At 39.6% G+C, this 13,793-nt stretch overlaps 1 protein-coding gene across 1 annotated transcript in view; it reads left to right on the top strand.

The window, feature by feature from the left end:
* Nucleotides 1-13,793, top strand: part of plce1 (phospholipase C, epsilon 1) — a 106,459-nt gene that overhangs the window by 59,781 nt on the left and 32,885 nt on the right. The window contains exons 8-9 of the mRNA XM_058621642.1: nt 5,976-6,130; nt 6,613-6,800. Coding sequence (XP_058477625.1) covers nt 5,976-6,130; nt 6,613-6,800 — 343 coding nt within the window. The remainder of the gene's footprint in view (nt 1-5,975; nt 6,131-6,612; nt 6,801-13,793) is intronic.

Consider the following 13,793-nt stretch of genomic DNA (forward strand, 5'->3'; position numbering starts at 1 on the left):
GGTGACTTTTTTCTCCATGCGGATTTGTGTGTTTGTGTGCGTGTGTGTGTTTTTTTGTGTGTGTGAGGACAAACGGAATACAAATATAGCACAGTGTAAGAAAGAGCGCTATAGTTAGTTAGAAGACATAGTTTGGGCGGATTATGTGAGCAGACTTTTGGTCAATCGGGTGATTAGAACTTTTTTTGTAAGTTTGCAAATTAGAAATTTCAAAAGTGACAAATCATGCTAAAAATGTACAATTTTAATCCATAGGTATACTCAACGAGTTTAATTTGTTGGCGACCTGCTTTTTCCTCCAATTACTATTTAGTTCTAGTTAATATTTATTAGTTTATACATTATTTATTTATTTATTTAAGGTGAGCATAAGCACTGCAGTAAGGACGCTAAATGTAGGCTTGAAAGCCAGACCATTAGCGTTGTTTGCAAAATGTTTATTTAAGCTGAAATGGTTACTAAATATTGCATTGGCCATAAAGACAGTAGCTTGTTAATATTTTAATCAGTAACATGTGAGTTATATGATGGTACTATTTTTATAGGTTCACAGGGCTCATGTATTACAGTCCCGTAAGTTGAAGTGTCGGTGCTGCACCTGTTTAAATGCCCTGCATAGACCCTACATCCTGCAGGGAAGTTGTCATCAGCTCTAAACATGCACGTGAGAAAACTGCACATGTGTGCTGCGTGCACTCGGCTGACAAAGACAGACAGACAGACAGACAGACAGACAGACAGTACGTCTGCGCTCAAGGTTCCTCCCCTTAAGTAACAGTGCAGGACAGGGTTAACGGAACAGAGCTCAATCTGATGCTGTCTGACAAACACTCCTTGTTTTGCATTTTGTCACATCATGACGATGATTTCGTTTATCTGGACCCTTAAACGACGACTTTATATACTGCGCCAAATTCCATACAGAACGTGAGTGTTTTTAGCTCACAGGGACACAGAAGCTCCTTGTCATCTGCTACCTCATTTTGTTAAGTGTTTGTCACTTAGGTAAATCAAAATGAAGAATGTGAAACACTAACTTTACAACACATTTGAACTCACTGATAGAGGCAGCGCCAGATTAACAACTTCTGTGTGCTGTGATGTAAAATCCACAATTTTCTCCATGGACTTTGGTGTGGGGATGTGAGTGGTTTGCAAAACATCAACTTTTAATCTGAACGATCCCTTTAACCTAAACCTCGGAAACAAGGTTGCACCTCATTAAGATCAGGTTTTGGTCTCCATGAGGATTACTGGTACTAACAAGGTCAGAGTTGATTCCAAAGGAACACACCTGTACATGCATGTGCACACATTATGCACCAATGCATGCATGTTTCCTGATTAAAGCGGACAAACATTGTTCAGCCAATCTACTTTATCCTCCACTGCACTCTCTCTCTCACACACACACACACACACACACACACACACACACATGCACACCCACAGGATATTTGTATTCAGCAGCATGCGTTACAGATGAGTTAACCATTGCATACAAATCACAGGGACATCCTGGTCAATTAGTCCACGTCCATGTTCTCTCCGTGTCGCAGCAGGAGTGCTGCATGTCCAGTGTGTCTCGTGTTTATGCCTGTTTCCTCATTTCTCCGCAGCTGATTCTGGTAGAGACACTGCATCAGTGCAGGCAAAGACCTCAATCCAGCCTGTAATCTGGGTTTATATTTGTCAGTTCACTGTTTGTGCATGTGGTGCTTTGCAGGAAAATATGTTCATAAGATAAGATGGATAATAAGATAAGGAAATCCTTTGTTTTGTCCCAAGGACATTTGAATATTTTTGCAGCATGGAGCGTAAAAATACATTATCAGACATATATATATATATATATATATATATATATATATATATATATATATATATATATATATACTGTATATTTTAATGAAATTTTTATACTACTATTTATAAAAGTACTACTATTAATGCTTCTGATTTATACTACTTTTCTACGTCAACACTTATTTATCTCTCCGTTATAACTTAAAAAAAACAATATGAAGAAAAAACAAGAAAACGTCTCCTCTAAATTATAGTCCTTCATCATTTGACATTTTAAAGCTTTTTTTAAACTCCACAGTGACGCAGACACACAACAATCTGAAATGTAACTTTTCTTCTTAACTTCTAAAAAAAACAGTGAATACAAATGAGAAGGTTTATTTTTTTTCTCCCACTGTTTTAAATGCACACTGTCTAACAACTTTAGGCTGCAGCACCCAATAAATAATTCATCGGTCAAATCATGCCATGAATAAGGCATTATAAAGGTTATTGAATTGCTGATAACGGTTTGTTTCTGACACATTTCCCAAATCATTACGTTCTTTGACGTAAAACAGCAGTCAGTTGGAAATGCCTTCATATTGAGAGGAGTAAAAAAACAAAACAGATGCAATGCAGAAAAACAAGGAATTAAAGTGTTTAAAACCTAATCTGACACAGTCCTTTTGTCTTGTGCACATTTGCTTTTAAATGAACTCACCGGTATCTCGTCAGAGCCTTTGGTCACTGCAGCTTTGTGTGTTTCACCCCCCCGTCGTCTGATGGATGGATAGATGGATGAATAAATGAATGATGGAGCCACTGTGTGGTCATGAATTTCATATGACCAATTTGAAGGCGACACCATTTCCACTTCAAAAGGGACGCTTGTAAAAACAGTTTTTTCATCAGGTCACGATGAGAGTTAAATATATTAATATTATAAGGTCCATGTGCTTCAAAGATGACTTACGTGATCAAGATTTGAAAGTTTAAAAATGTTAATAATATTTAGTTGCAGTGTTGCTGATTTATTCTCTGCACTCTGCAGAGTTGTTTCCACCAGTGAGGTATTGGCGTTCTTATGTTTTAATAAGCCTAGACATGATGCAGAAGTGTTTTCCAGCTCTGCACTGTATCATATATCACTACAGTTTCTCTGTAGGACGTTAAGCAAAAAAAGAAATGTGTGGATTAAGTTGTCGTCTCTCTTGTGACTGATCGCTCACCTGCTGCAGTGTAAACCACAAAATGTCTACTTGTTCTCCTCCTCGCTTCCTCTTTCCTTTCCTTCCATCTATCTCCTGCTCCCCCATGTTTTTTTTTCATTATTTTTATTGCATGAATGAAAAAAGAAAAGAAAATCATCAGTCTTTTCTCTGATTAAACAAGCCTTTTTTTCATGTGCATGCACCATGAGTTCATTACTGAATCTGTGAGGCCACAACCACAAATCAAAATGTGCAAATAAGCAAGTGTTTTTTTTCAGCACAGCAATCACAGTGCGGTTGCCATGGCTACCTGTTGCACATCTCAAAGATTACCATGGGCAACCTTTTTTGTTACCTTGCATAACGTGCACGCACTTATGAATGCATATGCACATAATTTTATGATTGTACCATGTTATTATTTTTTAGTAATGGCAGTGGGAAATGTGTGTGGAATACACTTTATAATATGGTAATTATCAATTTTTATTCACAATAATTATTTGTGTGAGGGTACTACACTGATGGTAGGCTGGAGTAATTCTCATTATCAAGTGATTGCATGAATATTTTGCAGGAAAGTAATGTGGTATTATTAATATTATCTCTTTATTATGAAATATGATCACTGAGATATTACCTCTATATTCCAAATCTTTTACCATACTATTAAGCTTTTTTTTCACTGTACTATAATGTAAAGTGTCAGCACAATTTATGTGTGTGCATTTGCGGGTTGAGTTATAATAGAAATCACAAGACAGAGTTTGTCTTATTTCTTTGCCTTCATGGTATTTTACTAAAAGCATCGTATGACTCTCCACTGCTGTCGTTAAAGGCTGCAACTAACAATCATTTGCATCCTCTAATATTCTGTGTATTATTTCACAATATCATAAAATCATAACGGAATGTCGGTGTGTGTCCCAAAACCTCAAAATGACGACACACAACACCTACACAGTTGAATTGATGGCAAAGAAAAGTTGCAAATGAATCTTGTAGTCGATACCTAAACAATTAAAGTAGCTGTAAGCTAAATATACATGTTAAATAGCTCTATATTAGTCTCAGTCTCAGGACTCTGACTCTAAGTGTCACTTTATTACTTCATCCACTCAGTAGCCACAATTCCACAAAGAGGAGGTCCTGTCCTCCTGGTGAAGTCAGTGAGATGACACAGGGAGGAGGGAGGGGAAGCTAACAGCAGCAACAGACAGGAAGTTAGCCAAAAAAAAACATCACTGACGGCAGCTTTAATCAATGAAATGTTGCAGCGCTACACTTGATTCATACTCAGTCATAGTATTAGTGGTGACATGGGCTGGTCTTTGTATCAATAAAGGTTGTTTATATGACTTCAGTCTAAACCAGTGATTCCCAAGGTCTGGGTCGGGGACCCACAGATGGATCACGGGAGATTTTTTATGGGTCCCCAAACAAATTTCCAACCTTTTTCGATTGAACCAAATCAAGATGATATTAAATGTTTCAGATATGGCTTTAAATTTGTAGCTACAATGTGGACAATTTTGCTCGTGTTGCTCTTTCTATTGTGATTTGCCGTCTTCAAAAAAGAAACACTGGTCTAAACCATTCAGCAGCATTCATTTGTGCAAAACGCTGCTGGACAGTCTCTGCTGCGGCAGAGGAGAAACTCTATCCTGGTGACTAAAATAGGATCTACCAGTTACTGCAGCTCAATGTAGGTGAAATTCCTCAAAGAGTCCCTGAAATGTTTCCTGGAAAAGCTCAGACTGTTAAGTTTATGTGGCATCTATCCCAACAATGTTCTGTATGTTTACCTGGCAGCACAAGCACCAGTGTAGAAACTGTCCATTAGTCCTTAGTAAGCAGGGATGAGGGTGGTTGGGTGTATGTATGTGTGTGTGTGTAAACAGACAGACTAATGGACCTGACTGAAATATAAACAGAGGAACTGGCAGCTGATCAATGCTGTTTACTTACAGAGGGTGAAGTGTGCATGCTTCCTCTGGACTGACAGAGAGGCTGTGCAGTGACCGATGGATCAGAAGACATGTCACCTTTAATCCTGTAAAACTGATCCACAGACAGTTGTGGCTTGTGTCTGTCACTGTAAAAGAGGAGATAATGTCTCAATTCCAAAGGGATAGTTCACCCTTTTTAAATTCTGGGTGTCTGAGGTATTGAAACACAGCGTGATGTGCTTTCACCCCTAAACTAAAGGCTAACCTACTTAAATTTACACCTTTAATCTACAATATCTTAAGAAGATGTTTTGTTGCTTTGCTTCACTGTCAGAAAACCCGTTCCAAAAAGAAAGTGAAGTTTTCACTTTCCTACAATGAAGTCCATAGAAAAAATAAGCATATTTAACTCACGGAGACACAGTAGCTGCTGGTCTATTGCTGACTCATTTGGTAAGTGTGTGTCACATATAGATGAACCTGAACAATGGATTTCAAACACTGATGTCACTAGGGCTGTAAAGTCCCAGTCGACTGGTCAATTTATGAGTCGATACGCTCTAATTTTTAGTCAAAATGTTCAGGGCTTCAAGAATTTATTTGGTTGATTACAGCCCTAGAATCACATAATCCCACATTTAAACCCCATGGAGGCGCCATGGATCAACAACTTCCATGTGCTGTGATGTTAAATAGCTGATTTTTCATATGGACTTTGGTGTGGGAGAGTGAGTCGTCGGAAACAAACTTCAGTTTCCAGTCATAAAAGTCTGTCTCACAGCTAGACAAAGCAGCAGCAGGTGTAGAGTTTAAAACGTGAGTCTCTTGTAAGTGGTCGAAGTCTATTTTTTCTTTGTCCCCGTTCCCTGTTGGCAGCCATGTTCAATGGACAAAGAGCCAGGAGTCTCAGTGTCTCCTCATCATTTTCACTCATTTCCTTCTCCTCGCTTTCTCTCTTCAGCAGAATTCTAATGCTAATGTAATGAGCTCTCTGTCTTGTCTCTCCTCTCCTCTCCTCCTCCTCCAGAGCGTCAGCTGGCCAACAGTATGACCAGCAGCAGCTCCCTTCCTCCAAGTGTCAGTGGGATCAGTAAGGAGCTGGCAGAGCTGCGGCACCTCATACAGTTCCCTGAGGAAATTGCTTGTATCCTCACAGAGCAAGAGCAGCAGCTCTACCAACGGGTAGGTGGAACGTTACAAAATACATGCTGTCTAAAGAAAAATGCAAATAATATACACTGTGTGCTTATTGTTTGACAAGAAATTGAAAATGGCCTGACGTTGTTTGCTTTCAGTCCTCGCAAATCTTCTTCTCAGTACTTCCTGGACAAAAGAAAATGCTTTCCAGTTTCAGTCGAAACTTTTTAAATCCAGACTTAATTTCAAATGAATTCAGTGCTTTGTGAGGCCACTGTGACCTTGACTTTTGACTTTTAGTCACCCAATTTTGAAATGATTCCCTCATAACATCTTCAAGGTATAATCCCCACAAGAATCTGATGGACAGTTTGAAAATATTATGCTTTTTGACATGGCTGTCCCCACCATGGAAACATGAACACACAATTTGATTGACATGTTAGCAGATGGGGAATTTGTAGTGAAATAATCCCAGCCTATGTTTGTTGAGCCATGATGTCTTTCCTGTGTCTGCCTATGCTCAGGTCTTTCCCTTGGATTACCTCTGTTTCCTCACTCGAGACCTGGGCAGTCCTGACTGTCAAAACAAACGCCACCCAAACCTGAAGTGTTCGCTGTCTGCACCTAACATGCCTACCCAGAATGCTCAGCGGAGTAATGCAGTAGAGGACCTGGTGGCGCGCTTTAATGAGGTGAGGAATCTGCTTTTACTGTACTTTTACTGTGTGTGTGTGCATGCCTGTAGTGCGCTGTGAGAACAGATTTATATTCAAACCTATCCTCGTGAGGACATTTTAGCAGGTTCTGTCAAATTTAAAGGCACTTTTGTGAAGTGGAATTTGTTTTTTTGGTCAGGGTTAGGTGAAGGATTAGGGATAATGCTTTGTTTTGGACTGCCAAAATGAATGGAAGTCAATGCAGAGGTCTTAACAGAATCACTGTGTGAACCTGTGTGAGTGCACCTTTTCTGGCAAAAACACTGACCTGGCTAGGACCAGTAGTCCTCATGGAGCCCAAAACCTTGTTCTAATGGTGGCAGAGCCTTACTTCTGAGGAATTGGTTAAGATGTGGTTAGGTCAAGGTTAGGCTTTAACTGTTTATGGTTGTTGTTAGGGATAATGCTTTGGTTTGGCTGTAAATCAATGTAGTGTCATAAGACCTAAAATCTCTGTTATATGAAATAGATTAGATGTCCAAATTGGAACTTTTTACAGCTAAAACCTGGTTATGAAAATGACAATTAAAGCTGGGGTAGGCAGTTTATTAATTATTAATTCCCTCATCCCCTCAAACCCAGTTGTAATCAGTGTAGCCTAAAAGAGCAACAGGCAATAAATGAAAATGTTACAACCTCACCAATCAACCATTCCTTTTTGTGAGCTTGCGTACTACAGCTTTAATCAATCCTAATAATAAACTAAACCAAAACAGCTGCTGTGTATTTCAGTAAATGCCATTATTTTTTACTTATTTATATATATATATTTTTTTACATGTGACTTTTTGACAACATCCCGTGGGGATTAATCATAGCGATGATCCACAGTGAGACTACATCTCATGAGCTTTGTTTATACTGTGTAGTGTAGTGCATACTCTGTGTGGATGAGTTCACATGAAAATCTGTGTTGCAAAGTGCATGGACTAGTGTGATTGTGTGACAAATATGGTTTAACAAAGCAATGCTTTGCTTGTTTTCGATAGGCTAACTCTGCAGTTTGCCCTCAGTGACGTCATTAGAGCCCGTAAAAATGCGAGTATCGCAATTTGACATGAATGTGACAGGCTGAAATAGAATAGCGGACCAGAAATTGTGTTTTCTTTTACGTTGTTATGTTTGCTGTGCGACTCATACCAACCTATCAGCTCGCAATGCTGTTAGTCGGCTGAAGTTACACTTCAGGGCCTTGTGTCTTTATGGTGACTGACTTTGAGAATAACAATCTGTACTGGTGAGAAAGTGAGGGAGAGAGAGAGAGAGAGAGTGTGAGAGATTGGGAATGGTGATGTCATCTTTATGTTGCATGCCTCACACGTCAGCTGGTTCTCATTTCAAGTCGACAAGAAAATGGTTCCCCTAAAACGTGCATTGCTGCTATATATGGGCACAGTGGATCATCAGAGAGATGACAACAGTGATTCTCCTCATGGTGACACTGATGGAGTCCTCACAGGGTTTCATGTCCTGACACTGCACTCACACTCACATGTTGCTTTGTTGCATGTTGGTCTACCCACGCTTGGACGGTGGGTAGACCTGACGCTCGGTGGGAAAGGCGACTATCGGAGGTTAGCAGAACTAGACAAGAGTTGCTAATGTTGCTAAAATGATGGTGCACTTTGTCTAACAAGCTGTGAGCTGTCTGAATGCCTGTGAACACAACAACATCTTGAGGAAATCTCTTTAAATTTGACACTTGGATTAAAGCTGCAGTCTGTAACTTTTGGTGATTGTTTTTTGTTTAATCTTTGTGAACAGAAACAATGTAGCATTATTTGTATGCCACATCATTCGTCTGAAAACAGGCTCTATCAAGCAAAACGATCAGAGATCACTGAGGGAGCATTTGTGTGTATACACCAGCAGTGCAGGGACGGGCGGATAGAAGATGCATGTATTATCACGTAAGGCATAATTGTTTTTTCAGTCATGCTCCACCCTATTTGCAGGTATTTTGCTTTACTATTTTTTTTTTTTTTTACAATATTTTACGTTACTGTTGCCTGCTCCGTCTTGACTCATAATAAATCACTTTGTGTGTACATTGCAGTAATGGTGCCGGGAGACATGCTGAATCAGCATTGTCTGAACTCATTTGACAATATTTTGAATGTGCCAGGCTTTCGTTTGTGTTTAAAAGTTAAACAGCAAAGTTTAAAGATAACATTTTCCTTTTCTTTTGTCACATTTGAGGTTCTGCTTTGTCTCGGTCACATATCTAGGAATCTGTTATAAGCTGATATGATTCAAGCTGAATAATCAGTCAACTAGTTATACAGTTCTCTTACAATTAAATATTATTTTCATCTTTGATACATATTTTTTTTCCCACCATTTTTTTCAAAGAAATTTGCTTTCCATACATTTTATTTTCAAAAAGGTATGTTGCAGCAAAAGATGCCGTATATTTTGCTAATACGTGGTTAACAAGTGACAGCCCTCTCCTGGACACGCTCCACTGTTTTCAGCCGTTTGCTTATGCATTTTAGTGTCTTATTTCTTTATTTACACTCGAGAGACAACATTTTGTAAACGCTGAGTCAAAAATTATCTGATGGGTTTCAATCCTGTTCATTTTCAAGCCATGTATGGGAGCGGAGGATCAGGCAGGCAGGCAGGAAGGATAGCGGCACGGCAAGAGAGAGAGTCTGGAGGCGAGGAAGGCTGAGCGATTTGGAGCCCTTTGTGTCGGTCTGGAGTGTTTAGCTTTGACAGGACCGGCATGTGCTCATGTCCAGAGTATGTACTTGTTCTCTGTCGACCTTGGTTATGCAATTCATGTATCAAGGAGAAACTGACCCTCGTGGTTCAGTTAATAACACGCACGCAGACGGAGACAGACAGACGGACAGAAATATGAACATCAAAGGGGATCAACATGTGTCCAGCTCTTGTTCTCGTCGCAGCATGCGCGTGTACGTGCGAGCGTGCTCTCGAATTTTTGTCAACCTGATACTAATGCTACGTCAGTTGTTTAAAGAATTTTCACTTCACTTCAGTCAACTGTTGCCTCCTGCTCTCATATCTCTCTACTTTTCCTTTTTCACCTATGCCCTCTCTCTTCATCTTCACATCCTGTCTGTTATCTCTCACACGCCACGCCGACTACACACTCACTGCTTTCAGAAGACGGTGGCACACAAGTGCACACAGTCTGTGGCTGCTCAAAGAGCTAATTTGCAGATGGTCAGGATGATTGAGATGGTGATGGTAAAAGAACCCAGCTGCTGACATGGCTGCACGTCGTGTCGTAATGCTAGAAGTGACTGATAGCGGGGTTTCACGCAAAAGCACACATCCTGGCACACACACACACAGAGTGGGGGGGCATCTTTGTCAGTCAGAAAGCCTTATACACTAGAAACTAGAATCTAGTTTCTATGCAAGTAACTGGAGTAACTGGAAATGATGCAGTACCACTTTTTTATGTCTGATACTGATACCCAGGGTGCCCCAGTTTTGAAAAAAATCAGCCTTGTGCCCTTGTTTGTTACAACGCCACCTACTGTACGTAGACTCGGTCTATGCAGAACAAACGTCGAGTTGTAATTACTAGCGGTGTTGTGGACACTGTCTCTTTCCGCCGTTGACGTGAGATTCCATGCAGAACAATGAGCGTGTAATGTTTAAGCAAGATAGAGAGCAAATGACGGGATGCCTGCGAAATGCAAATTCCAAGATCTCTGGCTCATCAAAGACAATTACAAAGACTGACTTTGACCAAGATCCCAAGGACAATCACTTGTCCAGATGCAGATTGTGCTGCAAATCATTAAAAGTGGATGCCATTGGGGGAACCGGCTCTTACAAGTTGCTCTCCCATCTTAAGCTGTGACAGCACATCGGGTACTTGAGTTATTGAATATTCCTTGAAACCTGGATACCATTATACGGTCATTTTTATATCTAAAAGTCTATATCAGACTTGGTATTGGTACAAATTTAAGGTTGCAGTATCAAGGTAGTCGTATGATGGTGTACATCTCTCTTTACATGCTTAGTGAAGCATTTATGTCATATTTTTGTATCTTTCATATATTGTTGAGCTTTTTCTGATATCCAATCCAGTCATTACAATAATACTCTTTTTAATTATTGAGAGTGGAAATTAGGTTTTTTTTTTGTTTGTTTTTTTAAACTGTAAGGTAAGAATTTACATTTTAATTTAATTTGAAAGTTATATTATATGATCTTTAAGGTTATTTTTTAGCAGTTGTATGCCATGCAACATCCAGTTATACAGTATTGTATTTGTTGTGTTTTATATAGTGGGAGTTTGCAGAGCTTCAGATATTTGAGTTGAAGCACCCGTTAGCAAAGTCTGACGGGTGCTTTGTGTCTAATGGCTTACTTATGACTAACTTCCTGTCTGATGCATCCTTGACCTCGACAACCACTCAGTTTGGTTTTGGACAGTTTATGAGTTATCATAAGCAGATGTGAAAGGAGCCCTTCCAAGTAGGTCTGCAAATAATGATTTCATTTCAGTTTACTGGAAGTAACTGGATCATATTCACATTTAAAAAGCGGAGCATACAGAACTCGTTTTTCAACCGATTAATCAATTACCACAACCGTTCATTTTGTATTGAATCACTAATCAGTTAAATATGAACTTCTGCAATTCGCTGTAATTACACTCCATCTGAGGATGAAGCCGATGTGAAATAAGCTTTAGGAAAGATAATAAATTGTCTATTTGCTGAGGTTGTTTTCATGAATGACGTTTTCGTCCAAGAACAAACTTTAAACTCGACCTACATTTTATTTCGACTCAACTACATCATCAATTTTACAGGATTTGGCGGATGAGTGGTGGGATTTGAGCATAGGTTTTATGTTCCGCAGTTTGAGTAAATAGAGACATTACATCGACAAGAGGAGTTTGGAGGAGACAGTTTAAGTGTCTGGGATGGATTAGATTTTAACGGCAAGCCTCCCGGGCCTCGGCCATCAGTGCCTCCATCACACAAGAATGCATACACTGGTTCACTTTCACTCACGGGGAGAAAACACGAGACTTAACAAACCGTGATACTATTAACACGAGTGAGCATGAAATGATGACAACCCACTTTTTCCAAATTGGGAAAAAGAACATTTTATCAAACCCTGCAGATAAGAATGTGTCCATGGACTATGTTCTGTGTCTCATGCATAAAATGTCTGTATATACTGTGTGTTGAATTGTATATGCGAGTGCCCCACGTTGATATGCGAGTATCTACATGAATTTACTTTAACGTAAGGCTCAACACAATAAATGTGCCTTCAAATGTAGCCAGAAATTTGCTTCTAATCGTGTTCATGCTGCAGTTATTGCAGTAAATATATAGTGAATCAATAACCACCTTAAATAGCTTCAGTCTCATTAGTCCATGGTGAATTGTGGGATTTATTCCAAAGGAAAATCTTCTTATTCACCCTGTTTTTCTGGCATATTAAGTAGCGTACGGCTCTATTCTGTATAGAATCTGCCATGTTTATATCCCCAGATACCCAAAGTATAGTTTAATATGGATGACACATACATCCAGAGCCGACCCAAGCCTTTATTGGGCCCTAAGACAAATTTGACTTGGGGGGCCCACCACCTCGGCGTAGCTGGTACTTGACTACTATTGATATAAATGTAACACTATGAATTGCATTAATTATAGTTGTGTTATTTACACCAAACCGGTGTCACTCACACTTTTTTTTTAACCTTATTAAGCAGTAAAATCACAAAATTAGTATTAAAACAACAAGTATTAATTTGCCCTTTTGTATTCAAAGTGATGCACTAAGTGTGGTGATACTGAACTTGAATTAAACAAGTAAACTAATTTAGAACATATGTGCAAATATGCACTAAATCAGTCAACTTCAACTCCAAAATAACTTAAGCTCAACACTATTAAGATATCTAAATATATTTTAAGATATCTAGACTTCTGAAATCTTATGATCAGCTGTAGGTGGAATAACCGTAGAGCTCTTCACGCTGCATCTGACAACATTTGACTTCCACTTTCAAAGCCATGGGGCAGCGAAACACCACGTGTCAATATGAAGAGCGCAAGAGAAATAAAAGCAATACAACATCACACAAAAGCAAGCATAGAAGGATAAAGGGGTGGCTGCTGAACCGGTTATGAAGTGATTCATGGGAATTAATTGAATCTGCAAGCCTTATCTCCTCAAGTAGGTCAGACCAAATTTGAGGGGCCCCGATGACAAGAGAGCCTTTAGATTTAAGCCTTGACTTTGAGAGGAAAAAACATTTTGAGATACATCCTCTTTGTTTTTTTCTATGTTTTTGTCCTGCACTGTGTTCTCTGTGTGTGTCTATATTTATTCCCTGTGAAGTCAGAGTGTGGTTGGCTTTACAGGTCCTTACATAACCCAGTAATAGATCTCTCAGCCAGGGGGACATTCTTACCGCCTGTAGGGGGTTGAGGAGTAACTCTCTCTCTTATCTATCAGACTTTATATGTATGTGTGTGTGTGTGTGTGCATGTGTAAAAACCCCATTATTGACCTTGAGCAAAGAGCTGCCCGATTAAAATCAAAACCTTTCTTGTAATTACAGTTTGTGTGTATGTGCAAATTTGTGTGCATGTGTGTGTACATCACAAAGAATGTGAAAGGAAGCTGACTGTGATAAGTATCTGGTGTTTGTGTGTGTGTGTGTGAGCGTGCATGTGTCCAAGGGCAGTCAGAGCAGAGACACAGTGCAACTGATATCTCATCTGTGTGTGTGTGTGTGTACATGTGTGTAGTAGACTGCGAGGGCATTTTGGCTGACGACTCATGACTTTAAAGGGCTTTTTAAGGGTTAAGACTTAGGGTAAGGGGCTAGGGAACGCATTATGTCTTTACAAGAATGTGTGTGTGTGCGTGTTTGTGTGTATGTGTGTGTGTGTGTGTGTGTGTGTGTGTGTGTGTGTGTGTGTGTGTGTGTGTGTGCGTGCGCGCGTGTGTGGGGCCAGCTGCCACAC

Source organism: Solea solea, chromosome 21 (assembly GCF_958295425.1).
Source record: "Solea solea chromosome 21, fSolSol10.1, whole genome shotgun sequence".
In the NCBI taxonomy this organism is placed as follows: Eukaryota; Metazoa; Chordata; class Actinopteri; order Pleuronectiformes; family Soleidae; genus Solea; species Solea solea.